Genomic DNA, 27,370 nt, shown 5'->3' on the forward strand with positions numbered 1-27,370 from the left:
AACAAGTCGTTAGGACGAGAGGTGAGGGTGATACCTAGGTAGGTCAAAGAATCAGCGGCCCACGCATAATGGTAATAGTCTTTCAGGGACAGACATTGTTGTTCTGGCAGGACTAAGGGAAGTGCATAAGATTTAGAAACATTCACTTTGTAATATGAGACGAGACTAAATTCATCAAGTACTTGTTGTACCGAAGCCAGGGAAGAGGTGGGACGAGTCAAGGAAAAGATGACATCGTCAGCAAAAAGGCTGATCTTGTGGTTTGTATTGCCAATGTTAATACCATAAATGTTGGGATGGGATCTGATTTTAGCTGCCAGGGGTTCGATCATTAGGTCAAATATCAAAGGCGAGAGGGGGCATCCTTGTCGGGTGCCGTTTGTAATATGAAACGAAGTCGATTGCATTGAGGAACAGTAAACTTGGGCCGAAGGGTTGGAGTAAAGGGCTAAAATAGATGAGAGGATGTGGTTTTGAAATCCAAATTTCTCTAAGGTTAATTTTAAGTAATGCCAGTGAACCCTATCGAATGCCTTCTCCGCATCCAATGAGAGAAGCAGAGAAGGCACTCGATGGGTCACTGCATGATGGACAAGATTAATCATGCGTCGGGTGGCATCCGAGGTCTGACGACCTTTGACAAAGCCCGATTGATCAGGGTGTATCAACAGTGGCAATATGTCCTCTAATCTCTTTGCAATAACTTTAGCGTACAATTTTATATCATGGTTCAGTAGTGAGATGGGACGAAAATTTTGAGTGAGATTAGGTTCCTTCCCTGGCTTTGGTATTGTTACAATTTTTACGCTTTTAACATCTCTTGCGGAAAGGAAGCAGAGGAGGCAGCAGAATTAAATAGGGGTATCATATGTGGAGTGAGGATTGTACTAAATTGTTTGTAGTACTCTCCTACAAAACCGTCTGGACCGGGCACTTTGCCATTAGGTAGAGTTTGGATAGCGGATTGAATTTCTAGTTGTGTGAAAGGGGCATTGAGTACCTCCAGTTGATGTGTAGTCAGACGGGGGAGATTCACTGAGTCTAAGAAATCCTGTTTCTGCGTATGAGTGGGTTGGGTTTGGTTGGGATCAGCAGTTAGATTATATAGTTTGCCATAATAAACGCTGAAGGCATTAGCGATGTCTTGCGGATTAGTCAGTTTGGAGTTGGAGTCTGGGTGATGGATATAAGGTATGGGAGATCTAGTAATATGGCCTTTAATTTGGTGGGAGAGTAGCTTACCAGATTTGTTACCCGCAGCGTAAAATGTCATTTTATGCCGCCTTTGGATTTTGTCATGGTTCTCTAGTAAAAGGGCCCTAAGCTCCAGTCTCAGTGATATTAATTCAGATTTAAGTGTCTGGGTAGGCTGGGCTTTGTTAAGCAAGTCAACAGTTTGTATACGTGTAAGAAGGGTGTTCATCCGCTGCCTCCTTTGCTTAGCATCCCTAGCCCCAAGTTGAATAAAAATTCCCCGCATAAATGCTTTATGCGAGGCCCACAAAATATGCGGATCTGCAACAGAGTCTTTGTTACGAATGAAATATTCCTCCAATTCGTTTTTCAATATTTGAGCATAGGGTTCCGCTTGTAAAATTCTGGAATTCATTCTCCAAAGATATGCTGGTGTGTGCTTGATTTTGTCTTCCAAGGTTATACTCACAGGGGAGTGGTCTGACCATGTAGTTAGATGTATAGTAGAAGAGGATACATTTTGAAGAGTCCAGGGGTCTGTTAAAAAAAGGTCGATTCGGGAGTAAGAATTATGTCCTGGGGAAAAGTATGTGTAGTCTCTCTCATCTGCATGCTGACATCTCCAGATGTCTAGAAGGCGTAGATTGCTCAGCAAAGGGTTGAGCGCTAGTCTGCGTCTCTTAGGCTGAAAGGTCTAATCTAGTTCCGGATCAGGAGTGCTGTTGAAATCTCCACACCAGATTGTAGCTCCCTGCTTTTGGGCTTCAACTTTCTTATGTAGCTTACGTAAAAAGCCAGATTGGTGTGTATTAGGCGCATACACGGTGACAAAAGTATAAGGAGCACCATTGATGGTGCAAGACAATATTATATAGCGACCATCCGGGTCCGTTGTGCACTGGACAAGATGAAATGCTAGAGTGTTTTTGAAGGCTATAAGTACCCCTTTCCGTTTCTTTTCCGCATTAGCGGTGAAAATATTGCTGAATTCTCAGTTAGTGCATACCGGTGGGTTGCTTGCTTGGAAGTGCGTTTCTTGTACGCATAGAACGTCACACTTAGTATGTTTGGTTAACGACCACAAAGACCGTCTCTTGGCAGGGTGGTTAAGCCCCTTCGCATTGATTGTGACAATGGTGATTGGCATGTGGAGTGCTTAAATGCCAAAAAAGAACAAAAAGGAACTGATAAGGTTGTTACCTTGGAAGGCGGTGGTCTAGAGGGGTCCGAAAGTTCAGTTAGCTGTGCTGGAAACCGGAATAGATCAAGAATAGGCACGTCCAGTCCAATGGGTGGAGGCTTCCGGGGTGCTGTGTAGGGTGGAGAGACAAGCAGGGAAGGAAGAGAAGTGGGAAAGGGGAGAGACACAAAAAAAAAAAAAAAAAAAAAAAAAAAAAAGGTAAAAAAAAGGCACACAGTTGTATCTAGGTAGACCAAAAAGCAAAGAGATTTGCGGGTAGTTGTAGCTTAGAAAGCTTTAAGGTACTGAAAACCGTGAACTGTAAAAGGTGTTTCTGTTGAGGATAAACCTCAGCGCTACAGCGCCTAGAAACACAAAAACTGGGGTAACGAGTCTTAAGACCTGGCATGAGCAGATGGCATCACCAAACGGCAAATAGAACGTATGAGCCCGTTCCTGAGTTTTAAAGGGAAGCGTTGTTTTGGCTCCTGGGAGGCAGAGGTTGGGCTATTATAGAGCCTGTGTTACTTTGATCCATAGGTGCCTCGCCAGGGGAGGCAGGGACGATGCCCCATTTCTGTAAGAGATGCAAGCCTTGCTGCAGGGACGTCACAACAAATTTCCTCCCGTCTCGGAGGACGGACAACTTGGCTGGTGCTATCCACTGGTATTGGAGCTGGTGGTTGCGGAGGGCTTTGGTGATCGTATTAAGCTGCCTCCTTCTGCTCAGAGTATGCTGTGAGAGGTCAGCATAGATTTGGAGACGATTGTATGGGTCTGGTAAATTTTCTAATCCCCTCATCCTGTGCATGAACTGCTCCTTAATGTGGTAGAAATGCACTCTAAGGATGACATCTCTGGGCACAGCGTCAGGTAAAAACGCGGGTTTTGGCAGCCTGTGAATGCGGTCAATGACAAGTTCTATATTTTTTGCCTCAGGGAGCACCGCTTTAATAAGGCCTTTTGCATAGGCAGGCAATTCAGTGTTTTGGACAGATTCCGGGACTCCTCTGATTTTAAAGTTGTTACGTCTGGCTCTGTCCTCTAAATCCGCCATTTTGTCCTTTATCCATGTAATATCCTGAGCTTGCGCCTCCTGAGTATCAATAATGTCATTTACTGTGCCTGTGATGTCCCCTACTGTAACCTCCATTTGTGTGATCCTGTCATCCATTGCTCCTATTTTACTACCAAAACTGTGCATGAGAGAGAACATATCTGACTGCAGTGAGCTCCTTAGAGACATGAGCATGTCCTTTAAGGTGGTGTCTATGACAGCCTGCCCGATGGTAGGGAATGCTGCTATGGCATCAGGTTGCTGGCTCTGCTGAGGGAAGGCCTGAGGCGTCCCATTAGTGAGGTCCCTGCACTGAGCTGTGCCTGTGTTGTCCAGGCGCATCTTAGCCTTAGCTGGGCTTTGGGCTGTGGGTGTCCCTGGAGGTGAGAGGGAAGGGTCTCCCTTGCTTACCGGAGGATGTGTCGATACGTACGTTTCACCCCCTCCGTTCGCGAGAGTTGCGGCCTCTGTCTGTATGCTCCGTAGGTTCGTGCCGGCGCCATTTTGGGTCTTCCGCGCGGACGGCTGATACATGAACGCCGTTAATTTTTGGGGAAGCCGATCGTCTTTACGCTTCAGCGACATCGCTGTGAGGCGGATCGGGAGTTCTCCCGGGATGTCAGAGGCTTGAAAGGCGGAATGGGTTCGTCGAGAGTCGCTTCGGATGCCGTCGGTGTGGAGAGCTCTCTCCTCAAGCTGCCATCTTAGTCACGCGCCGGCCATGCCCCCAGTATGTTTATTTTTAAAGTGCAGACATAAATACTTGGGATTCCCTGATCATGCCTAAATCATAGGGGGGTGGTACCGCATACCAGTGTTTCCCCTAGGAAAGCAGGTTCATAAGGACTAGGCAGAGCCATCTTTAAGGCAGGGCAAAAGGGGCAGCTGCCCTGGGCCCTGTCATTGTTGTTGGGCCCAAAGCAGCTGCCTCATATTTGCCAACTATCCCAGTTTAAATGTCCTTGTCCCTTGTAGTGTTAGTCCTGTGCTGTGTCCCGATATCTCAGTATGAAGTGCTGGTACTAATGCTGCCCAGCTCTGCCCTATTGCTGTGTACAGATGACTCACCTGCAGGCCCTGTGTTTACATGTAAATAATCGGCATTCATATGTAAATAGCGGCACCATTATTAAGTAAATACCTGCAACTGACGGCAATGATATGTAAATAAAAGCGGCATTCATATGTATATCATGCTCTCCTGCAGTGAGGAGATGATGTGCTGTAACCTCTAGTAACTAATCAGTGAGCCATAATGTGTGCTGTAACCTCTAGCAACCACTCAGTAAGCAGTAATGATATGCTGTAACAGCTGGCAACCAATCGCAATTGCTGCCTGATCTGATACGGTAAACTGGTTTTAAGTCTAGCTGCTATTTATTGTATGTCTCAGAGCAGGTGGAGAGTGAAATTGCATGCGGGGGGGGGGGGGGGGCAAGAAAATGTTTGTCCAGGGTCCAATCAATATTAAAGACGGCCCTGGGACTAGGCCAGGTGTACTGATCCATTCTGGAATTCTGGACAGGTTTCCTGCATTCACTGATATCTTGCAGAAATACCTAGACCAAAGAAAAGAGGGGCACATTTATAGGCATACGGAGCATCCACCATGACTGCTGGCTGTCATCCATCTTCTTCTTATCCACATTCCTGCATAACTTTTAACAGTCTTACCAACCCATAGTGAATGGGGGAGTTGGCAATCGCAGAAAATGGTCACAGTTTACCCTTTAGAGCATCCCACTTTTATTGGATGCATGGGAGATTTGCATATTAGAAAGTGCATTCAGGTGCCTGAACATACCCGCTAAATAGGTTATTTAGTCACTGATTTAAAAAAAAACTCAACACCTCTTCCTTTATTTTTTTTTTATTTTTTTTAATAAGGAAGGTTATGGGATTGTTGTGGTCTGCCTCAGTGGTGAGTTCTACCCAACTTTAATTGAGAACAAATACCACTGGTGAATTTGCTAAGTGGGGCAACATGCAAAAAAGTTGGGATTTTCCCTCAGACATTCCTCATACTTGCTGTCATGTCTCTCTGGCACAAGAAGTGATTGGAATTCTCTGTTGAAATTTTCTGTGGCCCCTTGTAAACCCATATAAATCGTACCCATATGAGATGAGGAGCAAAAAACTTGCAGTTGTGTAGGAGGGAATGCACACTTAAGCTGGGTACGCAGGGCCGAATGTTGGGAGACATTTGGCTGTTCGTAATATTGTCCGACATTCAGCCTGTGTTTGTCGGACGTGCATGCTGGAAAACTAGCAGTCAACTGACTCCCGATCAGCGCTCTCCACCAATGGCAAGGAGCACTGATCGGAATGTTCTGGCGGGGGGCATTAGTACAGCCTCCTTTGTTTGCAAGTATAAGTCGTATGTAAGTCGGATGTTTGTAACTCGGGTACTGCCTGTAGTGTGCTGGACAAATCTAAGCAGCAGTGCTATGATGCCTCTGTAGTTGATTATTTTATTAAGATACTGTGGGCTCTTGAAGCTGGCACCCACTTTAAATGAAAAGGGCAAAAAAAATAACAACAGTATGCAGTATTTAAATTATTTGTAGCTTTAATGAGCTAACCTGGGTCATACAGCCCTTCAGATCAATGCATATCAAATCCTGTAGCAACTGCACAGTTCATTAAATGTACTTGTTTGGTTGAAAGTACCAAATGCCAAATGAATCTGCCAGCAAAACCAATGGAACGGAATTCTTAACATGATTAAATATGACATTCTTGGTTCACTTGGCAAAAGAGTAGGGAAAAAGATTTAAAATGTTGGATGTCTTTTTATTTCTTGCTAAATATAGCTTGTCCCTACTCTAGGAGAAGGAAAAATGTAATGCTGAAAACTAATGACCTATTACCAAGTGAACAGAGATCACAGCCTGGAAAAATAAAGTTGAACATCGCTTCATTACAACGGCTTTGTAGTTTTTCCACTTATAAGTAGATAGTGGCTTGCTCATCTTCCAGTCTTTCCCAATGAACTAGCTGACTGTAGCTTCTGTCTCTGATTCGTTTTTATTTTCTTCATTGAAGGGATAAACCATCTGAGACTTGTAGATCAGATTTGTGTGGATGATAAAGGGTTTTATCAAATTCCATTTTTATACTTTTCTGGCTTGCTAGATTTTACTTGGGAGATCCTTGCTCAACCCCTGTTTACCTTCATGATAAACCATGCTGTGTCCATGCTTGCATCTCTGTGTGGACTTGGTCCAAGAGAATCCAGTGCTGTATAGATCTTATCCTAGAGAATCCAAGAGGCTTTAGCTTATGCCAAGCATGTAATGGCTTCGACCAGAATAGTGGGGTACAAGTTTTACAGGGGTCTTCTCTGCATGGGCCACACAAATTTGAAAACATTAACTGGTAATGACGTTTACATATTCTCCCCCCCCCCACCCCCAGAATTTGCCGGTCACCAGTTTTGGGTGGACTTGTACTTAAAGGATGATGCAGAAAATTTACTTTTCCTATTCAGACTTCTGAGACTCAATGATGTAATAACACAAACATCCCCTTCTTGCAGGTTATGAGGTTTCTCAGTACAAAGATCTGTATTTACAGATCTCTCCTGCAGCGCCACCCACTGGTGAAATCTGGGTCTGTGATATGACTTTTTTTTCCAAATGTCAAAAGTAGACACCTTCAGGTGTTTGAGTGTACGTTTCAATTTCTCCAATGTGCAAATATCAACTTTGGAGAGAGAGGTTGGTGGCTAGTCCTCTCCCTCCTGTGCCTCACTTTTTGTTGAACCTGCCCATCACATTGGAGAGAAATTTTTGGAGGTGAGTCTTGTTTTATGGTTGGTGTTTGCATATCGGAGCTTGCTGGGTTTACGTTCCCCCCCCCCCCCCCCCCCCCCCCAAGTACCCAGAAAAATGTTGAAAGGCTTTGCTTTATTTATTCCAAGGAAAGTTTTACATTTAAATACTTTAATTCTCTAGGGCAACCTCAACCATCTTATCCCAGCGGAAGCCCTAAAATGATTTTATAAAGGTCTTCAGTAACCTTTATTGGTCAGAATGCTACCCAGATTCACAGATAGCTAAATATAATAATTTGTATCATGTTGCTGCCCTTACGGCATTTAGTCCTGGAACTGTACTGGCATAATCAAATGGGAAACCAATCAGCCACATGTCAAGGAACCCGTAACAACTCTTGGAGGAACCCAAGGATTCCCCAGAACCCTAGTTGACAATGACTGTTCTAGGGATACTTAAGAAAAAACAGAAATGACGTGGCTAACACCTTTTGTTTGCTAGAGGTCTATTCAGAATACATGAAGAAAGTTGCCCCAGTTAAATATGATATGTTTTTCCAGGTGGACAACACAGACTGCGTCTATTATCAATATTCTATGACTCTGAGATTGCAACTATTCTCCTAATCAAGTGAATTAAGTACTGAAGCAGGATGTCGTTGAAAATGGGGCTAACGAACAGATAATGTCATATTTTAAATGCACTGCATATTCTAGAGATAATGCACAGCTAAAATGAGCAATAACCCCCTCCTCCATGTAAAATCCTGACAAACACATTGCAAGTCAATGAACTCATGTTCTAAACACTTTCATTGTCTGGCTCGTTGTGTTCATGTAGCTGTCATCTGTCTGCAACATTTTAAAGAAGCATGTCAGATGGAAATGACAGCTCGCTTTATGGAACTCTCTTATCCGTTCATGCTCGGACAATTTGACATGGCTGCCGTGAAACAGTTTGCTGTCAGTCATCTTTGGCAATATTTCATAGATACAGTTAAAAATATTACCTCTTTACGCAAAAGAGAACTTTTGAAGTGATCTTGGGTTTGCAGTGAGAATAACATGGCAGCATGCTTTATCTCTTTGTCAGTTAGTCGGTGGAATGTCCTAAGTGCAGTTAATGAGCCATGGGATGCACGCTCTTCATTAAAGCCATTGGTATTTGTTAATACTCATGGTTATGCATGTGTAAACAGTTTTCATGCAATGGCTTCTGTTCATTTACGGTAACTGTATAAACACTGTCAGGCAGAATGCCAAAGGACTTAGTGTTATAAATTTACATTTTGTAACTATTGTTTTTGCAGACAAATATCTTTGCATGCAGTAAAATTGGATTGATGTCCTTGGATTAATTTTAACACTTAGACGAATATAGATTGTAAATTGCTCTCTCTATGAATTGCCCCAGGTTGGCCCACGAGGGGTCCCCTCTCCATTCACTCCCCCTTCTTTCTTTTTCTTCCTTTTCCTGGCAGGTGAGATTTCCACTCTTTTTTTTTTTTTTTTTTATCTGTTCCTAATTTTCTCTATAGCTCTGTGCATGGTGATGGGTGCATCTATTTCTCCCTAACCCATCCCACCCCTCTTGTTTTGGTGGTTGCAAGAGCCAAGGGACCTTCCCTCCTTTTTTTTTTTTTCCCCCTCCATTCCGCAAGATGTTTTTACAGTTAGTGAAGAGCATTCCCTTTTCTAGATGGTTCATTGCACTAGACCTGTACATGTATCTCATCCTAGCTTTATCGCTCTTCTGCATATTTCATCCTAACTGATGTTCTTGGGCCATGTTCTACGTTTTATACAATGCAAGCCTTATTCAGATTTTTCATTTGTACCCTTATATTGTACTATTGCTTCCAGCTCATGACTCCTTTGTAACATTTTGGAAAAACGTAAGAAACCTTTTGTGAAATAGACGCCTGATTTCTTCAAGGAATGTTCTCCCTAATCCTGTTGTAACAGAGCTAATCTTTTACTCTCACTTTTGCAAATTTTCTTGCAAAATGTGATGTTCACCCGCTGCTTCGGATTCCTGTAACTAATTTTCCTCCAACAGTGCAACACACATGCATGTCATTTTTTATACCACTCCATAAAGACTGAAGCTGCATGCACACTAGTGTTTTTTTTAAGCTCCTAGAAGCTGTTAGCATTTTGTTCTGCTCCTAGAAGCTAAATAGAGTTATCCTATGTGTCCATATACTCTACTTTAGGCTGTTAGTGTTTTTTGAGCTTTAACGTCTAGGAGCAGAAAAAATAAATTTTGTAGTGTTTCCTGGAGTGTTTTTCCAGTAAAAAAGCTCCTAGATCATACTAATAGTGTTTTTTGAGCTTTTTTTTTTTTCTTTTTATTGCAAAAATGCCAATAAAAAGCTAATGCTCATAAATGCTCATAAATGCTCTTAAATGCTCCTAAAACGCTACTACAAAAAGCTATTACCAGCGTTTTTCATTCAGTGATTTTTTTTCCAGCTTTTTTTTAGCTTAAAAAAACGCTAGTGTGCATGGAGCTTTAGTCAACTGGTCTGTGATCGAGGTGAATGCTAGTTAGAACACCCTTTAGTGCAAAAGGCTGTATGGCTCATCGTCATAGTGCTACACAGCGGGCATTCCCGGAATTAAAGTGGTTCTAAGGCCTAGTTTACACCTATGCATTTTTTTGTGCACTTCCAGTTTTGCAGAAACACACTACAATTCATCTAACTTGGTTTCCTATGGGTGTAGTTCACATCTGTACATTTTGTTTAACCACTTTAAGACCGGACCATTTTGCTGGTAAATGACCAGAGGTCTTTTTACACTTTGGCACTGCGCTGCTTTAACTGGTAATTGCGCGGTCATGCAATGTTGTACCCAAACAAAATTTGCGTCCTTTTCTTCCCACAAATAGAGCTTTCTTTTGATGGTATTTGATTGCCTCTGCGATTTTTATTTTTTGCGATATAAACGTAAAAAGACCGCAAATTTTGAAAAAAAATGATATTTTCTACTTTTTGTTATTAGAAAAATCCAATAAACTCAATTTTAGTCATACATTTAGGCCAAAATGTATTCAGCCACATGTCTTTGGTAAAAAAAAAGTCAATAATTGTATATTTATTGGTTTGCGCAAAAGTTGTCACATCTACAAACTAAGGTACGTTTTCTGGAATTTACGCAGCTTTTAGTTTACGACTGCCTATCTCATTTCTTGAGGTGCTAAAATGGCAGGGCAGTACAAAACCCCCCCAAATGACCCCATTTTGGAAAGTAGACCCCCTAAGGAAATTGATAAGAGGCATGTTGAGCCCATTGAATATTTTATTTTTTTGCCTCAAGCGATTGAATAATGACAAAAAAAAAATTTTTTTTTTTTTTTTACACAAAGTTGTCACTAAATGATATATTGCTCACACATGCTATGGGCGTATGTGAAATGACACCCCAAAATAAATTCTGCTGCTTCTCCTGAGTACGGGGATACCACATATGTGGGACTTTTTGGGAGCCTAGCCGCGTACGGGGCCCCGAAAACCAAGCACCGCCTTCAGGCTTTCTAAGGGCGTAAATTTTTGAGTTCACTTCTCACTACCTATTACAGTTTTGAAGGCCATAAAATGCCAAGATGGCACAAAACCCCCACAAATGACCCCATTTTAGAAAGTAGACACCCCAAGCTATTTGCTGAGAGGCATGTTGAGTTCATGGAATATTTTATATTTTGCCACAAGTTGCGGGAAAATTACAAACTTTTTTTTTTTTTTTTTTTTTTTCACAAAGTTGTCACTAAATGATATATTGCTCACACATGCCATGGGCATATGTGAAATGACACCCCAAAATAAATTCTGCTGCTTCTCCTGAGTACGGGGATACCACATATGTGGGACTTTTTGGGAGCCTAGCCGCGTACGGGGCCCCGAAAACCAAGCACCGCCTTCAGGCTTTCTAAGGGCGTAAATATTTGACTTCACTCCTCACTACCTATTACAGTTTTGAAGGCCATAAAATGCCAAGATGGCACAAAACCCCCACAAATGACCCCATTTTAGAAAGTAGACACCCCAAGCTATTTGCTGAGAGGCATGTTGAGTCCATGGAATATTTTATATTTTGCCACAAGTTGCGGGAAAATTACAAACTTTTTTTTTTTTTTTTTTTTTTTCACAAAGTTGTCACTAAATGATATATTGCTCACGCATGCCATGGGCATATGTGAAATGACACCCCAAAATAAATTCTGCTGCTTCTCCTGAGTACGGGGATACCACATATGTGGGACTTTTTGGGAGCCTAGCCGCGTACGGGGCCCCGAAAACCAAGCACCGCCTTCAGGCTTTCTAAGGGCGTTACAGTTTTGAAGGCCATAAAATGCCAAGATGGCACAAACCCCCCCCAAATGACCCCATTTTGGAAAGTAGACACCCCTAAATTTAGGGGTACACTAGTGAGACTAGGTAATAAATGGCGGGTGCCCTGAAACTATAAAAAAATAACTAACCAACCAGCGTCACCTGTAACAGTTATATGGTGATCACTGGTGAAAGGGTTAACTAGGGGGCAATCAGGGGGCTTTATGCGGTAGTATATGGGGGTCCCTGGCGCTATAAAAAGCTGCGGCGAACCTAAATACCTACTTGCCTAACTAGCGTCACCTGTGACACTAATACAGCGATCAGAAAAACGATCGCTTATTAGGCTGGGTTCACACTGGAGCGATGCGGGAACGCCACGAATGCGCGGCGGGTTCCCGCATCGCATGCCTCCCGGCGGCAGTTCACACTGCCCTATGCGAACTGCTGGGAGTGTCAGTGAAATGTTACTGACACCCCCAGATCAGTTCGCATATCGCAGTGCGATCTGAAAACTCGGATCGCATGGTGTGAACACCCATGCGATCCGATTCTGCTGCGGGCCAAAAAAAGGGTCCCGTGCGAATTTGCGGCGGGTGCGGCGGGTGTGGCGGGTGCGGCGAATGGCTGAACTCGAATCGCACAGAGATCGGATGTGATTTGCACTGCAGTGCGGTGCGAATCACATCCGTTCTCAAACCGCTGCAATCTGAACCCAGCCTTAGTGACACTGGCGACGGGGGGTGATCACGGGGTTAAACCTTTATTGGGGGGGTTAGGGGGGTACCTTAGAACTAAAGGGGGCTAACCCTAACTGCCCTAACAGTTATTAGTCACAAATGACACCCGCCGGGTGATCAGGGGGTTAAACCTTTATTAGGTAATAAATGGCGGGTGCCCTGAAACTATAAAAAAATAACTAACCAACCAGCGTCACCTGTAACAGTTATATGGTGATCACTGGTGAAAGGGTTAACTAGGGGGCAATCAGGGGGCTTTATGCGGTAGTATATGGGGGTCCCTGGCGCTATAAAAAGCTGCGGCGAACCTAAATACCTACCTGCCTAACTAGCGTCACCTGTGACACTAATACGGCGATCAGAAAAATGATCGCTTATTAGGCTGGGTTCACACTGGAGCGATGCGGAAACGCCGCGAATCCGCGGCGGGTTCCCGCATCGCATGCCTCCCGGCGGCAGTTCACACTGCCCTATGCGAACTGCTGGGAGTGTCAGTGAAATGTTACTGACACCCCCAGATCAGTTCGCATATCGCAGTGCGATCTGCAAACTCGGATCGCATGGTGTGAACACCCATGCGATCCGATTCTGCTGCGGGCCAAAAAAAGGGTCCCGTGCGAATTTGCGGCGGGTGCGGCGGGTGTGGCGGGTGCGGCGGGTGCGGCGAATGGCTGAACTCGAATCGCACAGAGATCGGATGTGATTTGCACTGCAGTGCGGTGCGAATCACATTCGTTCTCATAAACCGCTGCAATGTGAACCCAGCCTTAGTGACACTGGCGACGGGGGGTGATCACGGGGTTAAACCTTTATTGGGGGGGTTAGGGGGGTACATTAGAACTAAAGGGGGCTAACTCTAACTGCCCTAACAGTTATTACAGTCACAAATGACACCAATGCAAAAAAAAAAAAAAAAAAAAAAAAAAATGACATTGGTGTCACTGTGACTGGGGGGCAGGGGTAATTGGGGGGGTGATCGGGGGGTAAAGGGGGGGTGTGAGTGTGCCTGGCATGTTCTACTGTGTGTGTAGAGTGTTGGTGCAACTCACCGATCCGCTCTCCTCCGTGTCGGAACGGAAAATACCGACACGGAGGAGAGAATACATCACTTCCTCTCCTGTGTTTACATTACAGGAGAGGAAGTGATGTCACGGGGGATTTCCATTCGTCGAGAGCGATCGCGAGGGGGTGGCCATGAATGAATGGCCGTCCCCTCATCCCTGATCTCTCCCGAACGAATGCCGACCGCCGCAGGCACCGGGGGGGGGCCCGATCGGGCCCCCCACCCGCGGGCAGGCATGGACTTATATATACGCCAATATGCCTGCCCGTGCCATTCTGCCGACGTATATCGTCGTGCGGCGGTCGGCAAGTGGTTAAAGGGCTGGGGACTTTTTTCTGATTTTTGGTTTTATAGACTTCAGTGGATCAAAAATGTGTATTGAAAAACACAAAATGCACCTGGAATATGCAAACTGCACCCTGCATAGGTGTGAATTAAGCCTCAAATGCTATGCATTAATGTGAAAAACCTTCTGTGCTGCAGCTTCCCCCAGCCCCCCCCTCTTTTTCCGTACCTGAGCCCATCCGATCCAGGGATATGCATGAGTGCATCGGCTCCTGGTGCTGTCAATCAAATCTGGTGACATAGGAGACGAGGGTGGACCAATCCCTGCTGTCTGTGTCAACGGATGCTGCAGCAGCACTTGATAAAGAGGTGTGGCCTGGAGCGCTGGCAGGGGACACCAGAAGAAGAGGATTATGGCTGCTCTGTGCAAAACCATTGCACAGAGCAGGTAAGTGTAGGCGTGTTTTTTTTTTTTTTTAAACAAGCTTCATAACCACTTTCAGTTGTCACACCTCCTATATAAAAATGCAAAGGTGCAAGTGGGGCCATGTAGCTGCTACTTTTTTTTTTTTACGTCTTCTACGTAATTTGAAATTATTTCTTGGGTTTACTAATAAAAACAATGTGATTTAGCCTGTCAGTGATCCAGGAATGAATGTTTACTGGTTATGAATGTATGAGTAGGTGGTCTGACAAACTGGCATTTCTATCTATTGTTTGCTTAAAGGGTAATAAAGTTAGAAAAGAACTGGGTGTGGAGGGGACGTGGCTTGCAGTGGAGGAAGATGTCTGCTATCTAGCTGAGCTCTGCAGCACTGACTTTCCCTGAAGCAGCACACGGCAATTAAGAGGTATTGAGGGCACAAAAAGATATTGCAATATTTGGAGTAATAGCGCGTCACAATGGGGGAAAAGGAAAGGCCACGGAGGACCCAGGAAATTGGAGTCATTTAAGAATTACTATAGTGATCCTGTGAGGAAAATGGCACAGCTTTACCTCAGCCCTCTGGCGCTGAACAGCAGCCAGTACGCCTCAGTGACAGAAACAGTGAGCTTGGTAACACTGAAAATGGCAGATATGTGTCTGACCCTGACATGGGGGAGGAAATTATTGGACCTCAGAGACAAAGAAGAAGGATTTCCCCCTCAGGTGAACATGCCAGTAGTTCACTGCCTGATTATGACCAGCCACCTGTTAATAATCCCTGTTTGCCTTCCCCCACATCTGGACAGCTTATATTTGATACAGATATCAAAGAAATGCTTCTGTCCCTGAGAGAAGCGATTCAACAAGATGTACAGTCATACATGCACAAAACTAATGTGGCAATAGAAGGTCTAGGAATAAGAATTGATGACATGGAAAATAAAATGGAGGATGTCGCTGACGCACCTAATGAATTGGTAGACTCCCGTTTTGAGCTAATAGAAGAATTGAGGCAACTTAAGTTGAAAGTGTCAGAAATCAAGGACAGATCCAGACGCAATAATATCAAATTCAGAGGGATCCCAGAAACTGTCAAATACTGAATTACAGGGATTTAAAAAAATAAATAAAGTCTGACCTACTCCCCAAAATCTCGCATCAGGAGCTGACAATTGACAGGGCTCATCGATTGCCAAAACCTTTGCATATACCAGAAAAACTCCTGAGAGATGTTATTGTGAGAATTAATTTCTATCATATTAAAGATCTCCTGATGCAAAGCGAAAGACATGTCCCACTATCTGATCTATATGCAGGTATTTTTTTCTACTCAGACCTTTCACAAGCAACTTTATTGGCATGGAAAAACCTAAATTCCATTACTAAGTTACTCCATAATCATAATCTCAAGTATAGATGTGGTTTCCCCACCAAATTGTTGATCGTAATGATGTTTTCTACAATATTCATACATTCGATAACGGCCTGAAGTTGTTGGGGAAATGGTGGTTGCTCCCTATGGATGAAGAAAACTCTCAGAGCAAATAATCTGCAGTAGAAATTGCACAAGAAGAGCAATTTGGTCATGCCTAAACTCACTGGATTACTACGGTTCTGTCAGGAAGGGCATGCCAGCACCCAAGATGGCTGCAGAAGAAGATAACCTATTACCTCTGCCCCTGTCAGGATGCCATTGGTGTGCACGCACCATGTGACAGCTTTTGCCGCCCAAACAGGCTATTTAAACTTTTTTTTTCCATTTTCCAGGCTCAGTGTTGTCTGCTCTACAGTGTTCCCTGTGTAACCTGCAATTAGCTACCTGACTTCTGTTCCTGTTGTGACCCAGCTTGCTTCCTGACGTTCCTGTTTCCTGCCTGCATCCGACCCCGGCTTGTCCCCCACTCCGCACCTGCCTGCTCCTTCTGCCACTCCGCTGCCAGCCTGTTGACGACCCGGCCTGTAATCTGATTCTGCTTCTGCTTCATCCCCTGTTCCTGACGTGCCCGTTGTGTATGACCCGGCCTGCCTGTACTTGCCTTCTCTTCAGCCTTGAGGGTGCCACCATCCCTTCTACTGCATCTGCACTCCTGCCTTTGGGGACCAGTTGTCTACTTGTTCCAGCTACCTGCCTACCACTGCTCTGGGATTTCTACAGACACCTCTACAGCCCGGCCGAGTGCTCCGAGCCAGCTCCAGGTTCAGCGATCCCGCCAGGCACTCGTGCGACTCTACATCTTGGTGCTTCCTGTCAGCTCTATCAGGGGCTCCAAGTCAGAGTTGTAAGAGAGGCCGTCCTCTGCATATCAGGCTCCATCACCAGGTACGTAACAGGTTCACTGCCAATCCCTCAAACCTATCTGTTCTCAGGGAAACTTTTACCCCGGAAGGAAATTGTAAATTTCCCCCTATCTATAAGTGCACATTGGTGCACCCACCAGTTGCATGGTGACTCAAAGTTTTTCTTCAACGTTCTGAATTTTTATGATTGTTTCTATTTTTGTTTGCTTTTTTTTTTTTTATTCAACGGGATTTCAAAATTACTCATACATTCTATGAGAATCTTTTTTCCTTCAAGGTCGGTCTCTCCACCCAGGAACATGATTATTGTATATCTTGGCTTATCCACAATAGGATGTCGCTGCTACTTATCATCAACACCTTAAAAATGTTGCAGCTTAAATTTTTTTCTCTGATCACCAACGGGCTTAACAGTCCTCATAAAAGAAAAGCTCTCTGGACTGATGCTATCAAACTTCAAACTTCCTTTTTGGACTCAGTAATAGACGACCATGGTTGGTATATAATTCTAGTTGCTAATATAGACATTGTTACTTACACAATAGCCAACATTTACGCTCCTAACAAGCATCAACAAAGATTCATCCGTAAGCTGTTGCGAAAGGTACGGAAGATACAGGAAGGGCATATTATCATCTGCAAATTTCAGATGCGCAAATTCATAATATCACTTGGTCGGACCATTCACCAATCACTTTAACCATTACGATGTCAACCCTTTGGAAGAATAATACATTTCAATTCTCTCCAGAGATACATGTCTGCAATAAAGAACAAATTGACAGAATTCTTTGATTTGAATGATGATGGCTCTACATCCACTACAAATCTGTGGTGTACTCGCAAAGCCTTTATCAGGGGTATCCTTATCCATACGGCATCTAGGGATAAAAGAGAGAGGCTAAAATGTGTTAATACCCTTTTAAAAGATATATCTAGTTTTGAAAAACATAAACAATCTCCAGATAATTCTAACTTATTACAAAAACTCAACAACCAAAAGAATGATCTTAGGACAACTTTATTAACTAACCATGACAAATACCTCTAACAACTGAAATTGAATTATTACTCCCAAAATAATAGGGCAGGCAAATTTATGTACTGCCAAAGAACAGAAAATAACTGGGTGCACACAAGCCTGATCCTAGAGTAGTTCTCTTCTAGTTTGTTGCTTCTCCATTGCTCATTTTCCAAACAGGAATTATCCTTCTGTACCTTTTTGTTCTCCTACTATAATAGTCTTAGTGTATCACTTGCTGGCAGCGAGGCCAATGGGATGTGAGCCCAGATTAATGACAAGGCGTGCAGGCTGTGCACACAATAAAAAAGCAAGCACTTGGGAATTAACCATTTATATCCATAAAGGTAACCTGTTTTACCGTGGTTTACATTTTGCTTACACAAGCCTTTTTAATGATTTAAGAAAAATCACCAAAACCCCAGAAAATAATCCTATACAGTTGTGTTCAAAATAATAGCAGTGTGTTTAAAAATGTGACTCTTGCCCGATCGCCCCTATTAGGGGAAACCCTGACTTTCCCCCGTGGATATCCACCAGCTTTCTAGCACAGGAATGGCCGTATACAGAGATGTTAGCGAAACAGTTTTTCCAGAGAGGCAAATTCATGAGTCACCACGACTTAGCCACGTTGTCCAACACAAAGTCGTTCCTGTACTGGTCCTACATACAGCTAAAGCACCTTTTAGATGACCCAGGGAGGAGACCGGGGTACCTGACAAAGCCCACGATGTTTGAAGCCCTGTGTTCAAGTACGACTCCCCAGAACCATGTGATCTCAATTCTGTATGCATCCATGTTTGAAACACAACATCCTGGCTTGCGCTCAGATCAGGCTTTCTGGGGATCCGTGCTGAACTTGGAGGTCACGGATGAGGAGTGGGATCGCATACACTTATACATCCACAAAGGGTCCCTCAACGTAAACACACAGGAAAATGGTTATAAAATAAAAATGAGATGGTATAAAACCCTGGATTTGCTCCATAGAATCTTTCCGACGGTGTTAGACCAATGTTGGAGATGTGGTAAGGAGCCCGGCACCCTCCTACACATATGGTGGGAATGCTCTTTAATTCAGCCTTACTGGGGGCGAGTGCACGAGGTAACTACTGGCATTTCGTCCCTATCTTTGGAATTCTCACCAGCACAATATTTACTACATCTATCTAAAATTCCCCAAAAGATGTACTTTAAGTCCCTGGCGATGCATATAATCAATGCCGCAAGGCTCTGTATTCCGGTACATTGGAGACCTGTGTCCCCCCCCCCCCCCCTTAATTAAAAGCTGGATTCAACGCATTAACCGTATAGAGGCAATGGGGAGGAGCTGATTCACACTGCACAAGACAGAATATCCAGCTTCTCAGCGATCTGGAAGCATGGCGGACCTTCAAATCATCCCAACAATACCTTACCTTGATGCAGCATTAAGAGAAACTAGAACCTTGAAAGAGGGGATTCTCTAAATGGTATGCCTCTGGTGGATAGTGCTCATGGTGCTGCCTATCTGGGCATAGCTGGCGCTATGGAGTATAAAGTCACCTTCCCCTAGGTTGCTATTTTGAGACGGAGAGGGTAGCTGGTGGGGGATCCCACCCCCACTCTGTCCGAGGGCTTGTCCCCGCTTCCTCCCCTCACCCCCCAACCCATTGCCTTCCCCCCTAATTCCCAGCCGGCCCCCCTCCTCATTACCACCCCCCTTTTTTTTGTTTCGTCTGGTTCCCTCCCTATCCTCCTTTTTTCCCCTTCTCCCTTTATCCTTATCATATGCTCCAGACCATCCTATATACTGCACCGAGCCGCATCCTATAGTCAACTAGGAATCCTGGGCAGCGACAGTAGTGAGGTGGGGGGGGGGGTTGGAGAGTCATGACAGCGGGCATTAGTCAATCTCGGGATTCTTAGGAAAAATTAACAAGTGCAATTGGGGCACACCGGCCCCCTCGCCTGCCTGGTAAAGGTTGCTTGCAGGCATACGCATAATTGAAAACCTCGGTGCAGCAGATGCTGAGCGCAAATAGGGTGTGGTAATCATCCGGGCGAGCTGGAAGGAGGGTTACTGCCCAGGAGATACAATGTTTATAGTTACCCAATTTAAAACATTTTGCATGGAATCTGCTACATATGATTGTTACAACACTGGTCTGCTCTTGTGCAAATGTAAGGTTACGTTGACTGTTGAATGTACCTTGAGAAGATTGTTGATTTGACATTATCTTGTGTATTGCTTGAAGTTACAATATAAAATAAAAAAAGAAAATGTTATAATGTAAAATACCTGCTGTTTTTTAGGGCTCAAAAATGCACAAAAATAATGTATTTTTAAAATGAATTTGTTATTTTTTAATGTTGTAACTGTATCTGACAATTACAGTATTAAACAAATTTTACTGCAGACAAATTCGCCCAATTTTTATTAAATTATTTGTTATTTTTGAATGATATTGTTTCTGACATTGTTTCTGTATCTGATTACGGTATTAAACAGATTGCACTGTTGAGTGACTCTTAAAAAAGCGACTCTTAATTGTCCTCCTGTCCTGCCACATCGGATTCCCTGTGCGAGTCCAGCCTACCAACAGCCCCCCCCCCCCCCCCCCCCCGCAGCGTTTCCAGTTTTCCTCTCCAGCCTGCTGCTGCAGGTATACAGGCGGATGGAAACAGGCCTTGTCAGTTAGGCTGTACGGGGCCCCATGATTTATAACGGCAGCCCTGCTGATGGCTATTGTCACAAAGGCCAAAAGTGAGGGAAAAGCCAAAATGTTTTTTTTTCTATTCACCAAAAAAGGAATAGAGGCTAAATCTTAAATATATTATTATATAAAGTGTAAATGAGACAGCGCTGCATAGATATACAAACACACAAAAATAAAACAAATCCAAACTAGCAAAAAGTGTTCAAATAAAAGTCCAATATTAATATATAAAGTGATAATTTCTTCCGCTGACATGTGGAGAGATGTGAAGTATTTCTTTGCTTCAAACAACCTCCATATGTATAGTGATCCCGCCACCACATGTAATGCTCGCTCACCTCCTTACAAGACCCTGCTAGGTGTCAAACACGCCTTGCCCTCTGTGCAAGTCTCCCTTCATGAAATCTTCACTGGTCCTTGGTAACGTCTGTTGGACACATGAGCTATGAGTAAGCACTGATTCCAGTGCAAAACGCGTCCGTTTTTGTTCCCTTTTCCTTTGATGTGGGCTAATTGATGTGATGTGACCTACGATTTTCAATAAAACACAGGTTTTTCAGTCTTTTTCCGGTGTGCGGCTGTCCAGACTTCTGTCCTGCCTACCGGACACATTAGCTGCCGGTAGTTTTAGAAATACATGGAAAAAAATAGAAAGTGCCTCCAATAGTGCAGTATTTGAGGGATTAAACATGAACCTCCCTCCCCCCCCAGTTAATATACAACTCACATTTATTAAAAAGTTTTAAAAGCATTGATAATACATCAGAAAGGTCTCACTCAGTTGCGACAAGGTTCCACCGCCAGGCCCCACCTCTACTAGTTTGACCACCTCACACGTGGCTTCATCTGGAGGAACTTTTCAACTGTAGAGGATTTCCCTCACTTTAGAGATCTTTTCTCTCACTTCCTATTATGTCTAAGGAAAGGAGGTTAATGTAAATCTCTCCAATGGGGAGACAGCAAAAAACTGACATGCTGTAACCATTTCCTACTATCCAAATAATACAGAAATTTGAACTTTTAAACTGTTTGTGTATTGATAACTTATTATCTCAAATTCCTATGTATTTTCTTTGTATTTCCTTAGAGTACCTTCAAGTTTAAGTCTGAAAGTGATATTCATCTGGCTGAACACCACAAGCAGGTCCTGTATGATGGGAAACTTGCAAGCAGTATAGCGTTCACATACAACGCAAAAGCCACCGATGCCCAGCTTTGCCTTGAATCGTCACCAAAGGAAAATGCTTCTATATTTGTGCATTCACCACATGCTCTAATGTTACAGGTATGTCATTAAGTTTCTGTGCATTTTTATGCAGTAAATGAAGCACTAAGGTTCCTTGTGGTGTGTTCCTTTAAGTTCCAAATGCATGTGTGGATGTGATGCACAGTGCTTCTTCTACCCCTGTAATCAGAAGGGAGATCTGGATAGTGCTGTGACGCCCCAAACAGCCTGGTTTGTATGTATTCCTGCCAAATTGCTTGTATATGGCAAACATTTTCACCCTTGTGTGAAATCTTAGGGTCTGCCGACTTAAACTTTTACTACTGGTAATGGGTGAATGTGTAATTAAGTACTTTATTCATGTAAGTGTCAACCTGCACATCTACTACAGCAGCAGCCCGATATCCTTGCTTATATAAAAATGCAACCAGATTCATATGTGCTGGAGTCTCATTCCTGCTATGTTCCTCCCACTTGCATTAGCTGAATTGTGAATGTTGCAGAAAGCTGCCCTGCCACTTCAGACATTCATTAAATTATATGAACTGTCAATCCTCTCCACAGAAGGTGGCACTAATATTTCATATCAATCCACAGACGGTCTATGGCTAACATATTGCATGGAAGCTGCATGATTGGAAGAAGTATGAGCCCTAAAAAGAGCTGAGCCACAAATGAACTGCCTGGTATTCACCAGTGCACGTCGCAAGGGATGATGGATTTTGCTATGGGAAGGCTCCTAGGATGCAACTTGGGAGCCTTCCCATAACAAAGTCCCAAAGTCCCACTAAACCTGCACTGGGGAGGATCAGATGACTCCTTAGACTCTGCACTTCTGCTCTGTTCTGCTTTTTTGACGGCTCACACCTGTGCAAGATGGCCGCTGACCAGGGAGAGGATAGGAACGTTCCAAATTTCTTAGCAATTTCAGAGACCGGGACAGGCCAAATGCCAGGGCAGACAGCAGAAAATTGTGGTGAGATACATGACCAAGGTCGATAACTGAAGAGAAGAACTCTGGGATACCAGATCTTGAGGACACTGGATTTGAAGATACTGGGGTCACTGAAGGCACTGAGTGCAGGGGTTACTAAAGACAACGGGGTCACAGGAATGTACAGAAGTCAACTGGAGTAGTGATGGACGAACTTCCGACGGGACGTTTCGCGAACGCGAAATGCGAACGGACCCAAACGTTCGCGAAACCGAACGTTCGCCGCGGGCCCCATTGACTTCAATGGGAGGCGAACTTTGCAAACCTTCATGTCGAATTTGCGGCCACGTGGTAATTATTAGGGGGTAAAACGTAGTCCCACCATCTGGACAATGACATAATACATGTATGAGGTGAATTTGGGATCGATAACTACAAGCATTTTTATTTTATTTGGGAAATTGTTCTAACAATTCAGGACTATGGAGCTAATGAAGGCAATGGAGGAGAGGGAAGGTCAGGGACCAGGGTAGGCAAAGAAGAGGGTGCAGGAGATGATCACCAGCAGCGTGACATACCGGAATGACACATGCACCGTGATAGAGGCATCTGACAGCAGCACCGTGACATACAGCGCTGACAGCAGCACCGTGACATACAGCGCTGACAGCAGCACCGTGACATACAGCGCTGACAGCAGCACCGTGACATACAGCGCTGACAGCAGCACCGTGACATACAGCGCTGACAGCAGCACCGTGACATACAGCGCTGACAGCAGCACCGTGACATACAGCGCTGACAGCAGCACCGTGACATACAGCGCTGACAGCAGCACCGTGACATACAGCGCTGACAGCAGCACCGTGACATACAGCGCTGACAGCAGCACCGTGACATACAGCGCTGACAGCAGCACCGTGACATACAGCGCTGACAGCAGCACCGTGACATACAGCGCTGACAGCAGCACCGTGACATACAGCGCTGACAGCAGCACCGTGACATACAGCGCTGACAGCAGCACCGTGACATACAGCGCTGACAGCAGCACCGTGACATACAGCGCTGACAGCAGCACCGTGACATACAGCGCTGACAGCAGCACCGTGACATACAGCGCTGACAGCAGCACCGTGACATACAGCACTGACAGCAGCACCGTAAGCAGCCCCAGGAGGAAGTCAGCACAGCACAGGGATGGTGTGATCCCCTCATAATAAGAACCCCCAGGAGGAAGTCAGCACAGCACAGGGATAGTGTGATCCCTTCATAATAAGAACCCCCAGGAGGAAGTCAGCACAGCACAGGGATATCATAAGCAGCCCCAGTAGAAATATGACACCGCTCAACCTCTTCAAAGAGGAGGGTAGGGGCATATAGTACGGTGTGCTTTTTTGGGTCAAGGAAGTGAGCCAAATGAATTAAGAAGGTCTGTGTGCTTGATTAAAAAAATAGTTTATAGACATATACATGGTCTACTGGTCACATGTGTTGAATTCCTCCGAGATCCATGCCTCATTCATTTTTAGAAATGTGAGGTAGTTAACACTGTGGTGAGCTAGGCGAGTACGCTTATCGGTCACAATCCCCCCTGCTGCGCTGAACGTCCTTTCGGACAGGACACTGGATGAGGGGCAAGCCAACAGTTCGATTGCAAATTGGGCAAGCTCTGGCCAGAGGTCAAGCCTGCCCACCCAGTAGTCTAGGGGTTCATCACTCCTCAGAGCGTCCACATCGGCCGTTAACCCAATGTAGTCGGACACCTGACGGTCTAGGCGTTCCCTGATGCTGGATCCGGATGACACCTGTCGATGGGTCGGCTGAAAGAATGACCTCATATCCGAAGTCACCAACACATCTTCAAACCGGCCTCTTCTTGCAGGCGCTGTTGGATTGGTACCCGCAAATCCTTCTCTGGGAGTGGGAATTGCTCCTCTGCCAGCGCACGCAAAAGCAGAATGCAGCATTTCTCGAAGCAAGGCCTGGAAGTGCTGCATTCTGACAGCCCTCTGCGACGGCGGTAACATTTCCGCCATTTTGTGTTTGTACCGGGGGTCTAAGTACGTTGCCACCCAGTACTGGTCCTTGACCCTCATGCTTTTTATACGGGGGTCCCTATTAAAACACTGGAGCATGAAGGCCCCCATTTGCACTAAAGTGGAAGCGGTGTGGTGGCCTGGCTCCTGCTCATCATCCAGGATAATGTCGTCCTCTTCATTCTCCTCTCCCCATCCTCGCACAACAGGGATCCCAGAAAGGTTTAAAGCATGCTCTTCTTGCTCCTGCTCATCCGCCCCGGCACCATCCTCCTCTGACTCCTCATCAGACTCCTGTTGTTGACTTGTCTCAGATAGAGTAGCCCCCCCTGGGAATTCATCCAGCATTGCGACTTCCTCATCTTCCCGCTCCTGCTCCTCCACAGCCTGATCAATGACACGACGCAATGCACGCTCCAGAAAGAAGGCATAAGGTACCATGTCACTGATGGCGCCATGGCTGCGACTGACCAGTTTGGTGATCTCCTCAAATGGCCGCAGAAGTCTGCATGTGTCGCGCATGAGCAGCCACTGGCGCGGTGAAAAAAAACCCAGCTCCCCAGAACCGTTTCTTTCGCAGAGTTCATACAGGTAGACGTTAACTGCACGTTTCTGCTGGAGCAGCCTATCAAGCATATAGAAGGTTGAGTTCCATCGCGTCGGGCAATCGCAAATAAGACGTCTGACCGGCAGATGGTGTCGCCGCTGAATGTCAGCAAGGCGAGCCATGGCCGTGTAAGATCTTCTGAAATGGGCCGAGATTTTCCTTGCCTGCCGCAAGATGTCCTGGACCCCAGGGTATTTGACAAGGAATCGCTGCACGACCAAGTTTAAGACGTGTGCCATGCACGGCACGTGCGTGATTTTGCCCTGTTTCAATGCGCTAAGCAGATTGGCACCGTTGTCACACACCACTTTACCAACTGTCAAATTGAGCGGTGTTAGCCACTCATCTGCCTGTGAACGCAAAGCTGAAAGGAGTGCCGGGCCAGTGTGGCTCTTTGCTTCCAGGCACAACAGACGCAGCACGGCATGGCAACGTCTCACCTGGCATGTGGAATAGGTTCTGGGGAGCTTGGGCGGTGCAGTGGAAGAGACGCTAGCAGCGGAAAAGGAGGAGGCAGCTGAGGAGGAGAGGGAGGAGGATGGAGTAGGAGGAGGAGAAGAAGAGTCAGGCCTGCATGCAATCCGTGGCGGTAAAACCAAATCTACACGGGTGCCACGGGTTACATGCTTGACGGCCGTCAGAAGGTTCACCCAGTGGGCAGTAAAACTGATATACCTTCCCTGCCCGTGTTTGCTAGACCACGTGTCTGTGGTCAGATGTATCTTGGCACCGACACTGTGTGCCAGAGATACATTCACTTGCCGCTGAACATGGCCATATAGCTCTGGGATGCCCTTCTCTGAGAAATACTTCCTTCCTGGGACCTTCCATTGTGGTGTTCCAATGGCCACAAATTTGCGAAAGGCCTCCGAGTCCACCAGTTTATATGGCAGTAGTTGGCGGGCTATGAGTTCTGACAAGCCAGCCGCCAACCGTTGGGCAAGAGGGTTATCCGGCATCATCATTTTTTTACGCTCAAACATTAGGCCCACGGAAGCCTGCCTTTTTGCAGAAAAATGTGAGCTTGGCGTGATGGAAGGTGGAGTGGAGGACAATTGTGAGGAGAGAGGAGAAGGAGAAGTAGAAGACGAGGCTGGACGGTGAGAGCCTGCAGTGTGGCTTTGTGTGTTCCGTTGCTCCCACTGGGCTCGGTGATGGCTGCTCATGTGCCTTCTTAAGGCGGTCGTCCCTAGGTGAGTATTGGGCTTACCGCGACTAACGCGTTGACTGCAAAGATTGCAGATGGCAACGCTATTGTCAGCAGCGGACACGTTAAAAAAAGCCCACACTGCGGAGCCATGTGCCGGTGTCCTGGGAGCGCCAGATGTGACCGTACATGGTCGATGACTCGCTCCTGATACATTTGCAGTCTGCTTTGTCCCTGCTGTGCAATGTAAGTCATTGCTGCTTCTCCTCCCTATCTGCTGGTCCATATCTCCCTCTGAACTCCCCTCCTCTTCCTCTCTTGTGGGCACCCACGTGACATCACTAGACACGTCATCATCAACGTCACCTTCCCCACCGCTATAAGTAGAGATCTCGGAGTAGGCAGCAACACCGGGGACCAACCTCCTCCTTGGGCTGATCTGGGTACTGGCGTCAGACTGCTGAGTAGCGCTTGTTGCTACCTCCTCTTCCTGATCCAATACCAAGAGTGGCTGCGCATCAGAAATGTCCTCTTGATATGGATCGGAAAATAATTCCAGTGACTCAAGCGGAAGGTATGTGGTGGTGGTGGTGGTGGTCGTGTTGTTGGTGGTAGTGTCTTTGGGGGTGCACATAGCAGAGAGTGAAGAAGAGGGTGCAGATCGAGAGGATGAGGAGGGTGCAGAAGAGTAAGGCTGAGCGAGCCACTCAACCAAGTCTGGTGCATCCTTTAAAGTAATTGAACGCACCTTCTGCAACTTCCCACTTTGGCTCAAGCCTGTTGCTCCTGCCCTACCCCTACCACCCCTGCGGAAGGGCCTGCCTCTTCCTCTGCATGTCATTTTTTAAATGACCCTGTGACAAAACTCTTAGTCCCTATACCGCTGAAGGACTGCTGCAGTATAGGTGAGCGGTCAGCAGTGGTGCACGTCAACCCTATCTATTGTGGACCTATAGCGGTCCTTACAGAACAGCAGACTGTACCGCACTCAAGCCTATGTACCGTAGCACCCTATACCAAGTTACCAGTCCTTATAAGAACTTTTGTGGACCAAGCAGGTTGTGTATTAGTGTTTAGCAGACTGTACGTCAGTCCCTATACCGCTGAAGGACTGCTGCAGTATAGGGCAGCGGTCAGCAGTGGTGCACGTCAACCCTATCTATTGTGGACCGATAGCGGTCCTTACAGAACAGCAGACTGTACCGCACTCAAGCCTATGTACCGTAGCACCCTATACCAAGTTACCAGTCCTTATAAGAACTTTTGTGGAACAAGCAGGTTGTGTGTTAGTGATTAGCAGACTGTACGTCAGTCCCTATACCGCTGAAGGACTGCTGCAGTATAG

General features: G+C 45.4%; 1 protein-coding gene across 9 annotated transcripts in view; it reads left to right on the forward strand.

Moving 5' to 3' along the window:
- The window catches only part of NBEA (neurobeachin), a 901,556-nt gene that overhangs the window by 249,407 nt on the left and 624,779 nt on the right, over positions 1 to 27,370 (forward strand). For all 9 annotated transcript variants that reach the window (XM_077484128.1, XM_077484132.1, XM_077484134.1 and 6 more), the window contains exon 9: positions 21,161 to 21,358. In XM_077484128.1, coding sequence (XP_077340254.1) covers positions 21,161 to 21,358 — 198 coding nt within the window. The remainder of the gene's footprint in view (positions 1 to 21,160; positions 21,359 to 27,370) is intronic.

This window comes from Lithobates pipiens, unplaced genomic scaffold, assembly GCF_037356315.1.
Source record: "Lithobates pipiens isolate NorthernLeopardFrog02 unplaced genomic scaffold, aLitPip1_a1.2 Scaffold_16, whole genome shotgun sequence".
In the NCBI taxonomy this organism is placed as follows: domain Eukaryota; kingdom Metazoa; phylum Chordata; class Amphibia; order Anura; family Ranidae; genus Lithobates; species Lithobates pipiens.